The following is a 21,497-nucleotide window of genomic DNA, read 5'->3' as shown; positions in this document are numbered from 1 at the left end:
CCCACCAGGAATCTGCTTGGTAAGGCAGATTGCAAATCCACCCCTTGCTGCCACATCAACCATATTTTTGTAATGATAACTTACACCTTACATACAATTTAAAGTCACTTGCTCAGACCACTGTCAGAGCAATGCAAAGCTGTGTATGATGTATGACAACGCTTGGCACATTACAAAGTGACTCTTTGTACAGTACTACGTTCAGGGTAACATGTAAATGTATTTTATCTACATCATTCATCTACATCATTTATATCCAACAATTTCAACACTGGAAATGGGAACACAAACTCAGCTGTTATTGCCAAGGGAAATCAATAAGCTACTCAAGTAATGAACTTGGATCCCTGCCAAAGTGGTCCCAAGCACTGATCTGTGCCCCTTTGTGTTTTAGCTCTGGGATTTCGGGATTTCCTAGCTAATCTTGGCAGCGACTGTAGACTTCAGTAGGACTGTAATGCACATTGCAGTCCCATTGCTTTGTATCGTAGGACCGTCAGTATTAAATTGCAACTCTTTGGCTTTTTCATTGCAGTAATTGGAGTCCCAGCTCACGGCCCCAACAATATAAACCTAGGAAATGCCACTATGACATTTATAAAGTTGGAGCTATACGGAGCTATATTTTGAAGTCTGCATAATTACTTTGCTTTACTTATAATCTCCAGCTACACATACTAAAAATATGTTTTGTAACTCAATCCTACCTTGTGGAGCTATATGAAAAGCTTGCTGCTTTCACATTGAATTTATTAACCATGAAAATATATGAGACATGATTGAAACCAGAAAATATATTAAGCATGGCTGTGATCCCATATCGTTCTCATGAGGAGTACAGTTTAACTCATTCTTCTTAGTAGACGTTCACACAACTGTTAAGACGAATGTTTCAAAGTTAATTAGAAGGAGATACTTAGATTAATTCCATGCAGCATTTATATGACTCGAGCAAATGTTTAGACATTAAATGATACTGAAGGAGGCCATTTACAAAGCAGAGAAATAGTCTTGTAGTGAATCTGTCAGGCTCTGTGGCTTATGTTCATGATGGAGTGCCTGATCAGTCTTACCTATGTAATGCTTTCAATCGTGGCTTGGTCATGGTTTCTGTTGTTTTGACTGCTTTTGCTTCTCTTGCCGTCAACATATGAACATAACCTTAAATTGTTGTTGAACTTCTCGTAACACTGTATTACAATAATACACTATAATTTAGCATTTTACAAAATAGTTGCACATTTTCTGTTATGTCTCCTATTCCTGCTTTGGTATCATAGGGCGGCATATCAGGACCCACTTCTCAGAGCCCTTAAATCAGCTGGTATCTGTGAGAGAGAGACAATATAAATGCTTGCCTTCCCTTCAGTTCTCCCATTGTAGTTTATGGCATTGTTTTTATAGTCCTCTACCAAAAGCAGTACAGCCTTCAGCTTCAGCCAGTAGAGGGGGGACCCAAGCGGGATGCCCTCTTTATTAACATAAAGAGGTTTTCCCACAATTATCGTTTAGCGCATGTCGAAAAGAAAATTGATTGGGTTTCGATCAACAAGGACGAGTCATTTCTCATTTTTGTCATTTGCAGTCACAATTTTATGAAATGAGTGGGAAATATGGGCAGCCCTCAGCCAAGAGCAAGGAGCCTGGCCCATTCAAAACACTTTTGATATGCCTTAATTGGTAAAGCAGAAAACCCCGCTAGGTCTTATGCACGTAGCTGTATTAGGGCTCCATTTTGTATGGACCTCTAGAGGTGCATGGGGCTCTACTGTATGTCCATATGCCTCCGATTTCATATAGAGGCATACAGAGGTTTTTATCTGTCGGTTCCGACAGAAAGAAATGGTGACTTGATCGCATGCCATCTATATGGAGGTATTCTCCCCTAAAAGTTGCGTCAGACATTTATATAACAATGACACCAGGAAGTGAAACCATATTGATTGTATCCTTTGAATTGGCTTTACTTTATTATAAATAGAATATGAAGATAATACACCATTGCCCTTATATCCGTGAGCACAGAGAAACATGTCAGAGAGCTGTGAGTCCATGTCTTAATCACGACGAGTGCTTATGTGGTTGGAATATAAATGATGCGGTGTGCAGACACATCTCTAGGTGGAGTTTACTGTTTCTTTACCCTCTACTGCCGTTTAGCAGAATCTTAGACCTCTAATAGACTGGATTATTTAAACATAGAGCTCTGTCAGGTTTTTAGTTCACTATCTAAGCTTCCTAATGTATATTAATAAAAGTTAATTGTTACAGATAGTAAAATCACTCATGACATTATATTATTTTTTGTTTATAGTAATGTGGGAATTGCGTATATTTTGCCTCATTAGCAATCTGATAATTACATTACATATATTATATTTACTAGAGTTATTAGTTCTTAAATTTTTTTTGTTTTGTTCAATCCAGTTTAAAGCACGTGGGGCCGTAGTATGGCCATGTGGATAAAGCCTAAGCCATACTACTGCTGCTCTGTCCCTAATGGGACTAAAAATAAATGTCACAAATAATTAAATACATTTAATGATCATATTAACCCCTTAAGGACGCAGCCTAGTTTTGGCCTTAAGGCTCAGAGCCCATTTTTCAAATCTGACATATTTCAATTTATGTGGTAATAACGTCGGAATGCTTAAACCTACCCAAGCGATTCTGAGATAGTTTTCTCGTGACACATTGGGCTTCATGTTCGTGGTAAAATTTGGTCGATATATTCAGTGTTTATTGGTGAAAAATTGCAAAATTTAGAGAAAATTTTGAAAAAATTGCATTTTTCAGAATTGAAATGCATCTGCTTGTAAAACAGACGGTTATACCACCCAAAATAGTTACTAGTTCACATTTCCCATATGTCTACTTTAGATTGGCATCGTTTTTTGAACATTATTTTATTTTTCTTGGACGTTACAAGGCCGAGAACATAAACAGCAATTTCTCATATTTTTAAGAAAATTTCAAAAGCCTTTTTTTTAAGGTACCTCTTGAGTTCTGAAGTGGCTTTGTGGGGCCTATGTATTAGAAACCCTGATAAAACACCCCATTTTAAAAACTAGACCCCTCAAAGTATTCAAAACAGTATTTAGAAAGTTTTTTAACCCTTCAGGCATTTCACAGGAATTAAAGCACAGTGGAGGTGAAATTTGCAAATTTCATTTTTCTTGCTGAATTTCAATTTTATTCATTTTTTTTCTGTAACACAGAAGGTTTTACCAGAGAAACACTACTAAATATGTATTGTCCAGATTCTGCAGTTTTTAGAAATGTCCCACATGTGGCCCTACTGCGCTTGTGGACTAAAACAAAAGCCCTAGAAGCAAAGAAGCACCTAGTGCATTTTAAGTCCTCTTTTTTATTAGAATATATTTTAGGCAGCATGCCAGGTTTGAAAAGGTGTTGAGGTGCCAAAACAGTAGGAATCCCCCAATAGTGACCCCATTTTGGAAACTACACCCCTCAAGGAATTCATTTATGGTTGTTGTTACCATTTTGACCGCACAGTTTTTTCACAGCACGTATTTGAATTGGGCTGTGAAATGAAAAAAATGTCATTTTTTCCAATAAAATGTCATTTGTGATCAAAATTTCTTATTTTCACAGGGAAAAAAAATACCCCATTTTGTTTCCCAATTTGTCCTTAGTGTGGCAATACCCCATTTGTGGTGATAAACTGCCGTTTGGGCCCATGGGAGGGCTCAGAAGGAAAGGAGCGCTATATGTTTGTTGGAGTCCAGATTTTGCTGGATTGGTTTTCGGGTGCCATGTCGCATTTGCGGAGCCTCAGAGGTATCAAAGCAATGGAAACCCACCAAAAGTGACCCCCATTTTGGAAACTACACCCCTCAAGGAATTAATTTATGGTTGTTGTTAGCATTTTGACCACACAGTTTTTTCACAGCACCTATTTCAATTGGGCTGTGACATTAAAAAAATGACATTTTTTCCAATAAGATGTAATTTTTTATCAAAATTTCTTATTTTCACAGGGAACAAAATACTCAATTTTGTTGCCCAATTTCTCCTGAGTGCAGCAATACCCTATTTGTGGCAATAAACTGCCGTTTGGGCCCATGGGAGGCCTCAGAAGGGAAGGAGCGCTGTGTGTTCTTTGGAGTACAGATTTTGCTGGTTTGGTTTTCGGGTGCCATGTCGCATTTGCAGAGCCCCAGAGGTATCAAAGCAACGGAAACCCATCAGAAGTGACCCCATTTTGGAAACTATACCCCTCAAGGAATTCATTTATGGGTAATGTGACCTTTTAGACCCCATAGTTTCTTCACAGAACTTATTTGAATTGGGCTGGGAATTAAAAATATATATATTTTTTCCTATAATATGTAATTTTAGCTCAAAAATTCTTATTTTCACAAGAAATAAAATACTCCATTTTGATGCCCAATTTGTCCTGAGTGCGGCAATACCCCATTTGTGGTGATAAACTGCCGTTTGGGCCCATGAAAGGGCTCAGAAGGAAAGGAGCGCTGTGTGTTCTTTGGAGTCCAGATTTTGCTGGATTGGTTTTCGGGTGCCATGTCGCATTTGCAGAGCCCCAGAGGTATCAAAGCAATAGAAACCAACCACAAATGACCCCATTTTGGAAACTACACCCCTCAAGGAATTCATTTATGGGTGTTGTGACCATTTTGACCCCATAGTTTTTTCACAGAACTTATTTGAATTGGGCTGGGAATAAAAACAAAATAATTTTTTTCAAATAATATGTAGTTTTGGCCGAAAATTTCTTATTTTCACAAGAAACAAAATACCCCATTCTGTTGCGCAATTTGTTCTGAGTGCCGCAATACCCCATTTGTTGTGATAAACTGCCATTTGGGCCCATGGGAGGGCTCAGAAGGAAAGGACCACCATTTGGCCTACTGGGGATTTTCTAGTGCGAAGTCATGTATGCAGAAGCACCTGAGGAACCAGTACAGTTGAAACCCGCAAGAAGTGACCCCGTTTTAATAACTACACCCTTAAGGCATTCATCTAGAGGTGTAGTGAGCATTTTGACCAGAGACCTACACCCCATAAACTGTAATGTGGGTTCTCCCGGGTATGGCAATACCCTACATGTGGCTGTTATCAGCTGCCTGAACACACAGCAGGGCTCAGAGGGGAAACACGAGGGGGGATAAGCTGTGCGGAGTGCATCAGGGTAAGTAAAATTGGGGTAAATTATAAACCAAGGGATGTATGATAAATTTTAAAACTGACTTTCATAGCTCTGGTTATTCGGGACACGTGTCACATTGATATATTGTGTCATCCCTTATAGCAGACTTTGCACCTCTTTTGACTTTTTCCCTTCTTGCCAGTTTGGGGAACTTCTCCTGGAAAGTGTTGCCGCCTTGGTACGATGCGTGTGGCCCCGCTTCCAGAAGTACTGGGTGCCCCCCCTTCTTGGTCCCTAAAGATTAAGTTCTTGATAATCACCTCTTGAAATTCCAGGAAAGTTCCCGTCTGGCCTGCACATCGACGTAGCACGTACGCATTGTACAATGCCATCTGTATGATGTGCCCGGCCATCTTCTTATACCACACCGCATGGCGCTGTAGGGCTTCAGGATTTGATCTGACAAGTCCACACCTCCCATGTACCTATTGTAGTCCAGGATGCAGTCTGGTTTGGGGGTGGCCTTTCCTTCATATAGCCTAAACCTGTAGGTATACCCGGATGCACTCTCGCAGCTTATACATCTTCACGCCATACCTTGCCCTCTTACCCGGCAGGTACTCGCGGAATTGAACCCTCCCTTTAAAATGTACCAGGGACTCATCAATAGAAATACACTTCTCGGGGGTGTATGCTTGGGAAAACCGGGCACTGGAACGGTCTAATAGGGGTCTCCGTTTATACAAACGGTCAAAACTGGGGTCATCTCGGGGTGGGCACGGCTCATTATCAGTATAATGTAAGAAGCGAAGTATTGCCTCATTTATTTATTTTTTTAGGTTCCAGTTCAGTTCTGAAGTTGCTTTGAGGGGCCCATATATTAGAAACCCCTATCAAATACGCCATTTTAGAAACTAGACCCCCTCAAAGTATTCACAACAGCATTTAGAAAGTTTATGAACCCTTTAGGTGTTTCACAGAAATTTAGAGCAAAGTAGAGGTGAAATGTACATTTTTTTTTTTTGTCAGAAAATCCTCTTTATACAATTTTTTTTATAACACAAAAGGATTTATCACAGAAACGCAACTCAATACTTATTCCCCAGATTCTGCAGTTTTGAGAAATATCCCACATGTGGCCCTAGTGCGGTAATGGACTGAAGCCCCGGCCTCCGAAGCAAAGGCGCATTTTGAGGCCTCCTTTTTATTAGGCACCATGTCCGGTTTGAAGAGGTCTTGTGGTGCCAAAACATTGGGAACCCCCCAAAAGTGACCCAAATTTGGAAACTAGACCCCTTGAGGAATGCATTGTAGTTTTCTTGGGGTGCATGCGGCTTTTTGATCAGTTTTTATTCTATTTTTAGGTGACGTGGTGACTAATAAACAGCAATTCTACTATTGTTTTTTATTCTTTTTTTTTTACTGCGTGCACCGTGCGCTATAAATTACATATTCACTTTATTCTGCGGGGCGATACGATTACGGCGATACCAGATGTTTATAGTTTTTTTTATGTCTTATGGCGTTTGCACAATAAAATACATTTTGTAAACAATCATTTACTTTTTGTGTTGCCTTATTCTAAGAGCCGTAACGTTTTTATTTTTCAATCAATAAAGCCGTGCGAGGACTTATTTTTTGCGTAACGAACTGTAGTTTCGATCATTACCATTTTTCGGTACATGCGACTTTTTGATCTCTTTTTATTCCATTTTTTGGGAGGTGAAGTGACCAAACAATTGTGATTGTGGTTCGGTTTATTATTATTTTCCTTTACGGCGTTCACCGTGCGGGATAAATAACGAAATAATTTTGTAGTTCAGGCCGTTACGGACGCGGCGATACTAATTATGTATAGTTTATTTGTTTATTTATATATTTTTATTAATAATAAATGACTGATAAGGGAAAAAGGGGGATTTTTACTTTTAATACTTTTAAAACTTTTATTTTCTTATTTTTACACAACTTCTTTTAACTTTTTTTTAACTTTATTACTTTGTCCCACTAGGGGACTTGAGGGCAGGAGGCCCTGATCGCAATTCTAATACACTGCACTAGGAGTGCCCCGCTGTAGGAGCTGTGACAGCTGCTGAACAAGACAGCAGCTGTCACAGCTCCTGTATGTGTCGGGAGGACGGCCGAAACGGCCGTTACTCCCGAGACATACTATTCCGTCATGGAGCGCGAACGATGCAGCTGCCATGACGTAATAGTACGTCCAGGAGCGGGAAGGGGTTAAATAACATTGCAAATAAAAAATACTACAATAAATATTAATTTTTAAATAAATAATTTGTATTACATAAAACTCACTAAACCATAAAAACATGAACGTATCTTGAGACTCGTTATTACTTTTATTAAAGTTAATGGCGTAATTTTTTAAAAAAAAATTAGAATTGCTTTTTTAATTCAGTCTGCCATTTTAACAAATAAATATACATTGAATGCTAAAGTATTTACCTGAAAATGACGCCTAAAAAAAATCTACAACTCGTCCTACAAAAAAACGGAAGAAAAGTTATGGCTGACAGAATGCGAGGAGACAAAAACGATAAAAATTCCCTCAGTCCTTAAAGGGAACCTGTCACATTGAACATGGCGTCCAATCTGTTGGCAGCATGTTATAGAGCAGGAGGAGGTGAGCAGATTGATATAACGTTGTTGGGAAAAGATTCAGTTTAACTTTTTATTTATAGTTTTAAATCCCTTCTCAGTGGGCCGTCCTACTCAGTGATTGACAGTTATTTGCACACTCATACAGCCTTATACAGGTTTGTCAATCAATCACTGAGTAGGACTGCCCACTGGACACTTAAGCCCAGAATAAGCAGGAATTTAAAGGAATAAAATTACAAGTTAAATTGAATATTTACCCAAAAACGTTATATCAATTTGCTCAGTTTTTCCCGCTCTATAACATGCTACCTGCAGATAGGACACCATGTTCAATGTGACAGGTCAAAGGCCAAAAGGGTAAAGGCCAAAATTAGCTTTTTCCTCAGATTGGGTTGTCTTAAGAAGACAACCCCTGTACATACAACCTACAAGGGCATATGGGCATCATAGAGAGGGGGGGGGATCGCCATGAGCCTTTGTTCAGGCGGGCTCGAGCCATCCATGTAACATATTATATGGATTGCCATTTATCTGGATGGCTACCTTTTCCGAGATGACTCCCCCCCCCCCCCCTTGGGATATTAGCTGTTTGTTGGTGGTGATTGCCTCATCGGCTGCATTACGAAAGGGGTTGTCTCTAATAAGATGACCCCTTAATGGGTTAAAAACAACACCACATAGAGTATAATTATAATGTAACATACAGGTATATAAAAATAGGCACATTTATTCTGACCCAGACCAGCACTTTGTGAATAAGTTACATTTGCTCAGCATATTAAAAATGTTACAGATTTAAAACCCAACTGAGGATTTAGTTTGGCCATTTGTGTATTTTTCTTTTTGGCAACCTGAGAGATCGCAGCATGTGGATTCAATTGCCTTTAGAAGCAGAAGACTGATCTATAGGGATGACTGGGTGTATTACTATTATTCATATACTGTATATTTATTTGAGCAGCTAAAATATTAACTTATATTCCGCAGAGAACCATGAACTATATGTCTTGCTGTATTGATAAATGAAAAGCAACTAACCCTGTGAAAGCCACAGCAGCTGATATGATACAATGCAGCTCCTTCCCTACCATTAAAATATAATTACTGGGCCTCAAGCTTAAAAATTATTTTTAAAAATAGTGTCAGTGTTGCCCATAGCAACCAATCAGGTTTGGGATTTCGTTTTTTCAGAGCAGTTGTATATTAATTAAAGAGGTAATCTGATTGGTTGCTATGGACAACACTGACACATTTTTGATAGAACAATTAACATGCGTGAGGCCCAATGACCCTGAGGTCGTTTGATACAAATAAAGACATTCCCTTTCAATTGCAAGTCCTTGACGGGGCTCCGTCTGACTGACCCCCAAGTTTTATTTCAGTCCTTTTAAGGTTTTGGCATGGCTTAATCTGATTTTTCAAGCTGTCATGCAGACTTCTGGTTGTTTTTTCACAAAATACAGGAACTGTCAGCTCTCCTGAAATATCTACTTTAGTAAACACTTGCATCGCCCCCCCCCCCCCAAAGAAAAGATGATTATATAGCATGTTTTTTTAGAAGTTTGCATTGTGCCATTCATCTATTTTTCCTCCTGAGAGTGTACGACAAAATTGACAAAAAAATTCCTACATTATCCAATCAGTGCTGACAGTGTAAAGGCAATTTTACATTGGCCAATTATCGGGCAAAAGAGCATTCACAGAATCCTCATTCTAGAATCTAGATAATTGCCCTGTGTAAACGGGGCAACGATCAGCCGATGAATGAGCAAACGCTCATTCATCTGCTGATCGTATCGTTTTAAATACTGAAAATATTATCGTTGTTGGCAGCACATCTCCCAGGGAGATGTGCTGCCGACATGATAATAATGTATGGGGACAAGTGATCGGACTAACGATCGCTCGTCCCCATACTAGCTCCTTGTGAAAGAAGCAAGTGAGCGGCACTCGTTTACATGGCCCAAGTCGGGCCATGTAAAAGTACCTTAAGACTGTGTAAGGACCTACCCAAAGGACCTTGACAAAGGGAATGGTAACAAACAGTTTAGCAATACATTTCTAGGAGGAATGGCACAAAGCAGAGTTCTATGAAAAGATACTCCAGAATTGTTATTTTATGGGGAATACTGTATAAGTATTTACTAAAACAGACATGCCAGGAGATCTGACAGATTTAATGTGAAAATACCACCAGCGTAGTCCCAGATTGTTGCATATAGGCGTCCTCTACTTTTCTTGGATGTACAGTTGATTGGGGGCCAGCCGGATGGAGCCCCTTCAATGACTTGCAATCTAAGTCTTTCTTATTTGGATGATGTCCACTCTTCTACAATTAAATTGTTCAATTAGAGATTAAGTGAGTGGAAAAAGTAACCACCTAAAATAAAATATTCTAATCTAAAATATATTTTAACCAGATGATTCTTCTAAATGGTTAATCTCCACTCAGTTTTTTGTCTCCAGTCTTGCAAAATGAGAGTGGAAAGGGGGGGGGGGGGTGGTTGAAGCAGCTCATAGCTGTAAATAGGAGTAGACTTTCAGAATTGTCAAACTATCAGATGCCAGATTAAAGGAATATTACTGCTTTGCGGTGTCAGCCCAGGTGAAATTCCAGGCATTATGGCGAGAAATGGAAAAAAAGAAAGATATTCAGAAAAAACAAGAAGGACGATCTCAGCTACTGGAAAATATTATTCATTTGTGAGTAAAGGCATTTCTGCCAGGGAGTGAATGGAAAGACTGCTTCAATGGCTTTGGATAGAGAACTTGTATTTTCATGCTACCCACTCACTGTTTAGTCTGAACTTGACCCAAGGGAATAAGGGGAATTCTCTGGGCAAAAAAATCGTGTTCCTATTCATGGCATTACATGCGATGTACGTGTCAATTGTGAACATCTGTATCCTGAATCGAGTGACACATGGAGAACGACACTGCCTGTTCCCTCTAGGAAAAATCAGCATAAAAGTGACAGCTAGCTCATGGAAAATAGATGAGACCACAAAACCAGGTGTGATATGGACAAGAATGGTATACACAGCAAATGCTGCAGAATACGGATGGTTAAAATGCACATCTAATAAGAGACATAGGTCACAGAAGATCTGGTATAAATGGCAGTATAGTCTGTTATGTCATAACTTCTACCGGTCATGAGTAGACAGCAGCAATAACAGTGGGAAAATAATGCATACAGTAGCACTTAGAGATATTATTTATGCCATAATGCCTGCTCAGTGGGGATCCAATGATGGGACCCCCAATCTTGAGAATGATAACTAGTCCTTCCGTATACAGGTTCCCAAGTGGGTCTTGACAACCCCCTAAGCACACAGGTAGGCTGCAGTAGTGGCCAGCCAAAAAAACATCCGTGGATTGACCAATCGTCGGGGAAAACGCAGGTTAGGCTTTGGGTATGGATGCCTCCACTGTGGGCAATAGCTCTATTTTTAGCTTTAGCAGTATTGTTTTAAGTGGATCACAACTCTATGTGTGTACATATCCAAAATGGTTTTTAACAAGAAAGAAGGAGATCTAGTCTTATCTTTACCGGTACTAAAAAATGACAGGAAAAACTCAGCAACCACATGTTGAAATAACTTTAGATGAAAAATTGTATCTTCCCATATATTATATTAGTTGTGAAATTCTTCCATGTCTCAATAGTTGCTTACACATGATTTTCTCTCCCCCCCCCCCCCAGAAGCCCACACTTTATTTATAACAATATTAAGAATGGCCATGATCTAGCACCTTATTTAGGTGTAAGCATCCTTCTTGACTAACCTATGAGAGTTACGCAAACAGCGTAGCTCAGCGAGCACAGTTGTTATCGGAAACCTGTCCTGCTGTGCACTGATTGCCCACCTGGATTCAGCGGCCGCATCACCAGACGGGTCAGGGGACCCCCTTTGAGACACAAGTGTGTTTCCCAGAGCTTGGACCTGCATCTATCAGACATTTATGGCATTTCCTGAGGACATGCCATAAATGTCTATTATGACACAACCCCTGTAAGTACTTAATTTGTGGTTATTTGCTTAGGCTTCGTTCACATCTTCATCGGGACTCCGTTCATGGGTTCCATCGGACCTTTCCGTCAGGGAAACCCATGAATGGAATCCAAACTGAAACAAATGGAAACCGTAGGTTTCCATTTGCATCACCATTGATTTCAATGGTGACAGATCCAGTGAAAATGGTTTCCGTTTGTCACCGTTGTGTAAGGTTTCCGTTGTTTTCACAGAATCAATACGTGGTGGACTGTTCTATTCATTCCGTCAAAATGGTGGAACCCTTAAACAACGGTGACAAACGGAAACCATTTGCACCGTATACGTCACCAATGGTGATGCAAATGGAAACCTATGGTTTCCGTCTGTTTCAGTTTAGATTCCGTTCATGGGTTCCCCTGATGGAAAGGTCCGACGGAACCCATGAACTGAGTCCCATCGCAGATGTGATTGAAGCCTAACATGTTGCTTTCTATTTGTCTATAGTTGGAGAGGAAATGCTTCTATACAAGATGGGATTGTTATTTGTCCTGAGAAGCTTTCATACGTTTTATAAGCTCATCACATTTTTCATGCTCCAGGAATCTTGTACTATGGTAATCTCTTGTCCGGCTGATGGTGAGCCAGGGAATTTACAATGAGATTCAGTCTGTGTCTGCCCACATATCCAGTCTTCCCTTAGTTGAGGGCCAATATCCTAATAAGAATGTAATCCATGTCTAACAGAAAATCCATGGCTGACAGAAGTGGTAAATAGTGAGAAAAGCATTGGAAACATCTCAGGGTTTTATGTTGTTCCAGACGTTAAATGTTACTATTTATTCCTACAAAATACCACATATAATGTTGTTTGCTTTACAGCCATTTATCATCCTGATTTGCTGACAGTCCTGATGGACTGAGGGAGAGTACATTTTATTAGTATATTCCAGGAAATATATATTGCATGATTCATCTGCATTTGCTTTGTTTTTTGACAAGTGCTGATATATGATGTTAAGACCATTGATGGGCGTCACATGGAGTAAACAAGTCTCTCGTGTCACAGGCACCACCTGAAGTTACATGAATACAGACAGTATGGCGCACGTTCACCCTAGCAGATTGTACAGTCATGATAAGAAAAGTATACAGGATTTATTCAAAGAAAACTAGAAGAATATTTATGACGTGACCAAAATATTGTCAGACACCATCCTTGTGATGGAGGCAGAGTCAAGGAAAAATTTGACAGAGTTTTTAGTTTTTTTGTGGTCAACACTGCTTTTAACTTGCAAAAAAACAAATTATTGCCAGGTATATATTAATATCTACGACAATCACAGGCCAGTTTCTTTCTAATGAAGCAGGTCTAGGTAATATTTCTAGAATTTCTCATATGGGGAAACCATGTTTTTGCGGTACCACGTTTAAAAATCGATGTGTCCTGGTAAAGATTATCTCTGTGAAGCCGCGTAGGAATACAATTCTGAAATATAATTTTCACGCATATTTGGTCACTGCTGTAAAATGCTGCAACAGCCTGAAGGTAAATAATTGTGAAGTGGGAATGGACCTGAATTGTTGTTTTTTCCTTCCTCAGTGCCTGCATTTTTAGAATCAGATATTTTTTTATTGATTTAAAACATTTTTTTATAACAACAAAACAATAACCCTTTACCCCCACCAATTTTCTCCTAAAACCTAAAGAAAAAATCCCTATCTTGATGTGCAGAACCAGATTATTACAATTAAGACTGAATTCACATCTGCGTCCTTTTGTCTAATTTTTCTGTTCCTTCATGGGAAGTGCCGAAGCCATTGCATGACGCACACTAACGGCACCTGACGGAACCCATTGACTTTAATGGGTTCCGTAGGATTTCCATCAGGTTGTCTGTCATTTTACCAGAAGACATACCATGTTGTGCTATTGCTTCTGGAATTTTTGACCAGTTCTGTGAACCTAGCAATACACATTTTGACATGGGTATATTGTATCATCATAATACAGAAGGCACTTAAATATATATAGTAAAATAATATGGCACAAATCTACGTCTGCTCAAAGCAAACATCAGTCGACCACTGCTTAATAAATTTGGTTCAAATTTCGCCAAATACATTGACTGTCGTAAAATATGCCACTATTAGCAAATATGGGCCAATGTGTTCTTCGTAGACCTTGAATGACCATGTGAAAAACTTCATTCATCTTTATTTAAAGAGAGAAATTCCCTGAAGCATCCTAGAAGATTTACTTCTTAATATTCAGACCAATAATATTTAATCTGTGATTCAGATCTCTGCTAGAAATGGTTCCGTAATCCCAAGACTTAGTCAATGCAGACATTTTTCCCATATGGAAACATTTTCCTCTTTTGTTAGCTTCTCATATGTACTTCACAGGTGGTCAATAATGTCTCTATAAAAATGATCCACTTCATGTGCAGCTTTTGCTACGATTGTCGGAGCATTTCATAATTTAAAGAAACAGTTTTAGGAAATGTCCCTATAATTAGCACTTGTAGTACCGCTTGTAAGAACTCCAGATATTTTAATATACTTTTTTTTAATAATGCGGTAAAAACCAGTCTAAAGTACTAAAATTGTCTGGCTGTCTGTCTGAATGAAAAGTTAGATTTTACCATATACTTACAGTTTTGGCCACTTCTGTACATGCACACAAGACTTCCGGCCTAAGGCCCCATTCAGACAGATGCATTTTTGCATTCATGCAAACCCACATTTTGCCCACAGCTTCATTCGGCAATAACAGAAAAGAGGATGTGCAGATGGGACTCTTTTAATGATAGATGGCGATCATGATATGCTTGCTGGGCACATGCTTTTTCTGTGTACCATGGGCAATGGAACGTCAATTTATTTTTGTTCTTCTAAGCTACATGATAAACTTTGGGCTCTTGTCCACACCATCTTTTTAAAATTCATTAAATCTGTCTCTTCTGGGGCTGGGCTACTTAAAGTTGTGTTAATAATACAACTTCTATTATTCCCTATGGGTAACAAAAGTTGTGCCTAACCTTGTAATTCTTGCAAAAATTTCCAACCATGCTCAAGTTAGAACGATACTACGATTGTAGTTTTCCATAGAGAATAATAGATTTACCTTGAGTCTGTCATTTTCATGCAACTCACATGTCACTGTGTAGCTCCAGCCTTATGCACAATGTACTGGACCTGTCCGATTCCTTTAGGTCAACCTAAAAAAGTGGATTTGTTAAGAAAAATACAAAAAAAAACAACTCCTTTGTTAGCATTTGCTGGGCAGGGCGAGCACCTGCAGAACATTATATAAGTACAATAGCCGGGATTTACAGTAAGGTGTGCCATTAAATAGAGGTCACCGTTAATCAGAAACACTCCACCTTCTGTACATCATCTGGCACAGACATATTAAAATAAGATTTAGTAAATCAAAAGCAAAACCAAAGCAAATGTTCCTGGGTACAAATGGTAGTATAGCTGTGAAATATGAAACGACTAATATAATACACTACTGCTATGTAATATATCAGAATATTTGGTTATATAAAAAATCAGGCTAATAATATAAATTAAGTAATAGCAAGTGGACAGATATAGCTAGGATAGAAGATGGAGTCTGTGTACTGTACGCAAGGAGCAGTGTGATCGGAGGATAGAGCCAACATGAGGTGTATGTAAAAATGTACATACATACTGTATGATACACCATTGTACTGTAAGTTTTTCTGTAGCTTTGAGAAATCTGATCTGTATACAGTTTATAACTTTGTATTGGGTTTACCGAGCCTGCAGTAGGGACTCCAGGGTTACCCCTTATTCAGACTCATTTTCCTTAGTATATGTAGAAATTTCCTAACAATCTTATTCTCATTGGTGGTTTAGATTCTTGTAGTTTAAAATCATTTTTATTTGCTCTAAGGGAAATCATTTCAACATGCACTGATGTCCTGGAGAACATGTGCTTGTTGTCCCAATACACTGCAGCCAATCTGAACAGTCAGTGTGGCAGTGTAAAGCATGGGGTGAACAGCCTGAACATGTAATGAGACCAGGAGAGGGGAGATTTCAGACTTCCTCAGACTCTTTTTTAGGCACTGTGGTTAAGCTTCATTCACTGATCATGCCTGAGTTACTTCCCACCCCAGCAACTAACACTGAAGGAAATATCAGATAAGCATGAGCTAATGGTATTGCCATACATATATTTTTTGGACTACAAATTTACTATTGCTATATTTCTTTAAAGGGGTTGTCCGGGCACAGACCAGTTTTTCATACTTATGACCTGTCCGCAGGATAGATCATCAGTATATGATCGGTGGGGTTCCGACAACGGGACCCCACACCTATCAGTGTTCCGGCTGCCACCGTGGACCGTATGTTATGCAGTGTTCAGTGCCGGAAGCAGATAGCTCCGTACACTGCATAGCGGCTGTGCTGCAGAACCGCGACTCTGCTCCTATTCACTTGAAGACTTCTGTGACCGGGGCCATCTGTTTCCGAAACGGACACCCGGTGCCCGGAGGCAGCGTGAGTAGCTGATTGGTGTGGGGTACCATTGACCCTTAAAGCTGACAACAGAATTCCAAGGCATCGGGCTTCAAAGTGACAGCAACGTTTAGGGTCTGGAGAAAGACCATTTGGCTGAAATGTCAATTTGTTTCCTTTATGAATGACGTGAAAAATAAAATCTAAGTAACCCAGTGCCTTGTAAGTCTGTTGTTCGTTTTCAGGTTTACACGGCTGTGGTGGATTGCTACTCCAAAGAGCACGGGAATCAAAGTGGAGTAGCGCTGGGGGCTTGTGCCACCTTTTAAAACTATGTACCTTTTTTTGGACCAGCATTCCGTGCTGATTTATTTCTTTATATATCCTTTAATTTGGAGGAATCTCTGCTTTTAGCAGTCAGAGCTCCGTTTTTCTGATGCAGAGTTCCAAATCCCCTGAATAGACAGATATAGAATGATAAAATTCCCGCTGCCACTAGGGAGTGCTTATGTGCTTACTGCATATGGTTTTATTATTAAGCAGCGTATAAGTAGTATGTGATAAAATCATATACTCCCTCTAGTGATGGCTACTGAGATCCAGAATATATGTCTATGAAGGGGATTTGGATCTCTGATCAGAAAATCGAGCTTTGACTGCTATGAAAATAAATGAAGATATTAAACCGCACAGAATTTTGGAACTCTTTCCATTAAAAAGCAGTTCAAGCGTGGACGTTCAGCTACACACAATACTCATTGCATAATATGTGACACATAAAACATAGTTTACTAGTTTTTTTTTTTAAATACAAGAGCATTGTGGCTAGTTGTGGCTACCATGTCTTATTAGGATGAATTTGGTGATTCAGCCACATTACGACTTCTGTCATCATCAGCCGTATGAGTCTTTTGCATTATTCAGGGACATGTAGCACGTACTCCACACCGGATTTCAGATACTTTTAGGAGTTGTTGAGTAAGTTATGTGTTATTCTGGACCTTGTCACACACAAATGCTGCTGCCTTATGTTTATTGACTGTATGGAATTATACATTTGCATAATATACTTTTTGTTTCTTTTAGCGTTTCTTTGTATAAATATAATATATAGATTTATATTTTACACACGTATTATGTAGTATAACCCTCATTATCTGATATCCCAAATGACATGATATTTCTAAATTATGTAATTTATAAATGACATGATATTTAATTTAATTGTTCACAGGTTTGGAGTGAACAACGTACCGTTGTAGAAAGTAGGATACAGTCATAAAAAGACAGTTCAGACCTCCTTTCATTCTTTTGCAGTCTTTGACACATAAATAAATAGTATGGAAAGGGAAAGGACATAGTGATAGTAGACATCTGAGTAAACAATCCTACACAAAATGTGTCCAAACATGGCTACAAGGCAAGATCCCAATAACTATATCGCGAAGGTGCAAACATATAACTCTCTACACAATGGGCATATTAGCACCCTACCTCTATGTGGGTTATCTTATTGGTTATCTTCAATTAATGAAATTTACAAAGGAAATGTTATCAACCGCTGCAGTAAACAGAAAGTTAACACAAACCGAAGTAAATAAACTATAATAAACCCAAGGCTATGATACAAATAGTAGTCATTATTACATAGCTCTGTTATTAGTAATGTTGACAAGGCCTCTCTATCCTCCGGAAAAATCCCAGTAAGATTGGGAGAATTATTTGAGACACTAGCCGGTCTTACAGGTTTCGACCTACGTTAATGAACAAATCCAGCCATGCTGTGTGGGAAAACATTAAATCCTGAGAACCAGTTCTTTATTTCCCAGGGCCGGCGTATACCACTTGTGTCACACAATTCCCTGGAGCAGAATTGTGTGTATTAGTAATGCAGACTGTTTAGAACCTTATTTTATAGGGACATTTTTTTTAACTCTTCTGAAAAATCCCACCTAGCTACATATAGAAGAAAAAAAATGTCAGTTCTACATACACATGACTGAATGAATACGTTATGAACTAAGCCTGTTGTGTGGCAATAGTCATTGTGTAGCTCCAGCTTCGGCTACGGCGGGTGTAACGGTTGGGAGACGGCAGACACTTCCTCCATTGCTCTTACGCACTTTTAGCCTTATGGTGACCGGGCTTCAGACCCATAGAAATGTGTCGAGTATACTTCTTACACAATCGTTTCATGATTGTTTTCTTCCTTTTCAAAGTTTCCTACTTGTACAATGTTTCATTCTTTGGACAAGTGATGGATATCTTTTCCATATGACACTTGACATTTGTTCTGTGCCATTGAAAAATAAGAAATTAGAGGGATCTAGTTTGAATGTCACCCCAAGTTCTTTCTTCCAAGGACATTAGCAGCCCTTTCATGAATACGTTTTTGCATGAATTTCTCATTAAGCGCTCAGAAAACTTTAGCTGTGTGAGAAGAAGCCTTTGTCATGTCTCAAGCCTAAAATCTTCTATGACTGCTCTACACATGCAAATTTGGCAAACACTACTAGGATAGCTCCTGAAGGATTTTGTTCTAGTAGATTGGAATTAGAACGGCTCTATGGCTTCCCCAGCCAAGAGTAAAGTGAGACAGTGAAAATTTAATAAACAGAACGTTTTAAAGCTGTAAGAGTTGGAAATGGTGCACATTTCTAAAGTGAGGAAAACAGAATGAAGTCAACTTGGATACTTTTTCATGATATGAATAGAATATGGACGTATTGCAGATTTTATCTTTTTTATTTTAGATGCTGGTGATCCTGTAATGTTGACTTTTCTGATATGTTCTTACCATGAAATTACTGTGACTATTCTCATCTTCTGGGATACAGATTCCACATGCTCACAAGTGTTCAGAATTGTATGTTTGCACTTCATTAGATGTTTTGTTTTCGATTTATTGCATGGTTAAGTGCCAATTTTCTTGTAATTCTGTCACTCGTTGGCGTTGGTCCATCGTAGTTAATGGATTCAAACTAATATAAAATAAAATGAGAATTTCTGATTATATTCAATAAGCATGGTAGTAATACTATATGTATAGAACATACACTATGGCATCATTTGTATGGTTTAGTAGAATGTCCAGGTGATCCTGTTTTCCTGGATGTAACATTAGTGGCCCATTCTTAGCACATGCGGGAGCTCTGACACATTTACATTTTTTGGAGTAACTGACACAGCGACGTCCATGCCTGTGCAGCCCTGTCTTTCTCAGCTCTCTCTTTAGTGCTTTCCCAGTCATTCATTGTAGGGATTTCTCATTCTAATACTTAGCTATGGGCATTGAATTTACTTGTCTGTGTGCTAAAATGTAATAAAAGTTACGCTTTACTAATGGGTGAAAAATACATACTCTCTAAGTAGAGTAGGAAAAGGCTATTTAGTTGCCTTGAGGCAAATTATTAGTACTATTATCTATAGATATACCAGTCCTCCTACTGGGCTTTTCTAAAATCTCTTTCCCAGTCAGTACATACAAGAAAATAATGGGAAATAGAAAAAGTCTCATTTTAAGGCTTTGAAGAAATATATAGGAAAGGCAAAAGGCCGTTGACCACATCTCTTGGGGCTGATACACTTTCTGATATAAAATAGGAAGGCTCATCCTCGGTATTTCTGAAAAAAACAGACTTCTTACTATGTATGAAAAACAGAAAGGTGACAGCCGCTTTTTAACATACAACATTTTACATTTAAGTCAAATAAAATAACTTAGAAATAGGTTACTATTTTTGGACCATTTCTTTCCAATTTATGCAAAGCAGTTTTCAAAATTCTGCTGGTTGCTCGTGGAAACAGACACTGGTTTAATTCCACTCCACAGTCAGACATGTGACCTTACAGCTTAGCTCTACCTGTTTAACTGTCATCATAGTTCCCACAATGCACTGCTATCTAGTAAGAGATAACCCTCCGACTTTTGTGAATAGCTTTAGAGCTGAAAAGAGAAAAAATATCATGTAATTTAAAAGCTCTACAACTCTTCCTTTAGCTGTTTCTTGACCCATAGGGTAGGATAGTTTCCCAATGAGCATATGGTGTACTACAGATCTAAATGAAGGTAAGTTAATCGACATTGGGATCATCCAGAAAAATTGTATGAGAAGCTACTGGACATCGTGTTATTTAATCCTAAGCAATGTAGCAATGCAATAAAATGTTCCATGCCATGCTTTTTTTTATATTATTTTATGTGTTACCTCTTAGGATATATTCCCAACGGAAAGTGCTAGCAACAGGCGATCCACACCAGTTTCCCCACGAAGCAGTCCAAGTGATGTCCGACCAATGCTCAACACTCAATACAACAATCCATCCAAACTCTATACAAACAACAACAACAATGCTACAGAATCACATCTATCATCACAAATGAGCAGGATCAATATCTCTTCTCCACAAAGGTACATTTATTCCCAGATCTTTACTCTTCTATTTATGTATTTGTAATGATCAGTATGATAAATGGTGAAAATATTACATCTATGCCTGTTATGTATGTTGAGGATTCAGCTAGAACATTCACTTTATAGGTTTAATGTTTACAAGTTTTTCAGGGTTCTTTGTGAGTAATATATTTAGTTGTCCTGTTTTAACATTGTTGTATAATTAATAAGTGAAGACTCAGGTGTACAGGTCTGTACAATCTAATATACACTATATGGACAAAAGTATTGAGACACACTTCTTAATCATTGAGTTCAGGTGTTTTATTCTGTCCCATTGCCACAGGGGTATAAAATCCAGCACCTAGCCATGCAGTCTGCCTTTATAAACATTAACGAGCTCTCTGAAATCCAACGTGCTACTGTAATAGGATGCCACCGTTGTAACAAGTCAGTGAGTGGTATTATAGCAAAGTGGAAGTGTTTAGGAACCACAGCAACTCAGCTACGAAGTGGTAGACCACGTCAAGCTAGAGAGCGGGGTTGCTGAGTGCTGAGTCGTAAGTGCATAAAAGTCGCCAACGCTCTGCTGACTCAATAACTGCAGAGTTCTGAACCTCCTCTTAACATCCACACAAAAACTATGCGCTGGGAGCTTCATGGCATGGATTTCCAAGACCGAGCAGCTGCTAGCAAGCCTATCATCGCCAAGTACAATGCCAAGCATCGGATGGAGTGGTGTAAAACACGCTGCCACTGGACTCTAATCACCCTTCTCTATCTGGCAGTCCAATGGAGTCTGGTTTTGGCAAATGGCAGGAGAACATTACCTAACTTTGTGGGAACAGTTTTGGGAAG

General features: G+C 38.9%; 1 protein-coding gene and 1 long non-coding RNA gene across 4 annotated transcripts in view; one reads left to right on the top strand and one right to left on the bottom strand.

The window, feature by feature from the left end:
* The window catches only part of PDLIM4 (PDZ and LIM domain 4), a 205,442-nt gene that overhangs the window by 168,858 nt on the left and 15,087 nt on the right, over positions 1-21,497 (top strand). For both annotated transcript variants that reach the window (XM_075856450.1, XM_075856452.1), the window contains exon 4: positions 20,461-20,657. In XM_075856450.1, the coding sequence (XP_075712565.1) occupies positions 20,461-20,657 (197 nt within the window). The remainder of the gene's footprint in view (positions 1-20,460; positions 20,658-21,497) is intronic.
* The window catches only part of LOC142748981 (uncharacterized), a 49,891-nt gene that overhangs the window by 18,943 nt on the left and 9,451 nt on the right, over positions 1-21,497 (bottom strand). For both annotated transcript variants that reach the window (XR_012882350.1, XR_012882351.1), the window contains exons 2-3: positions 19,043-19,226; positions 14,879-14,972 (exon numbers count right to left, since the gene is read on the bottom strand). This is a non-coding gene — a long non-coding RNA (uncharacterized LOC142748981). The remainder of the gene's footprint in view (positions 1-14,878; positions 14,973-19,042; positions 19,227-21,497) is intronic.

Source organism: Rhinoderma darwinii, chromosome 3, assembly GCF_050947455.1.
Source record: "Rhinoderma darwinii isolate aRhiDar2 chromosome 3, aRhiDar2.hap1, whole genome shotgun sequence".
Taxonomy (NCBI): Eukaryota; Metazoa; Chordata; class Amphibia; order Anura; family Rhinodermatidae; genus Rhinoderma; species Rhinoderma darwinii.
Note: the sequence above shows the minus strand (reverse complement) of the source record. Positions and strands in the feature narration are given on the sequence as shown.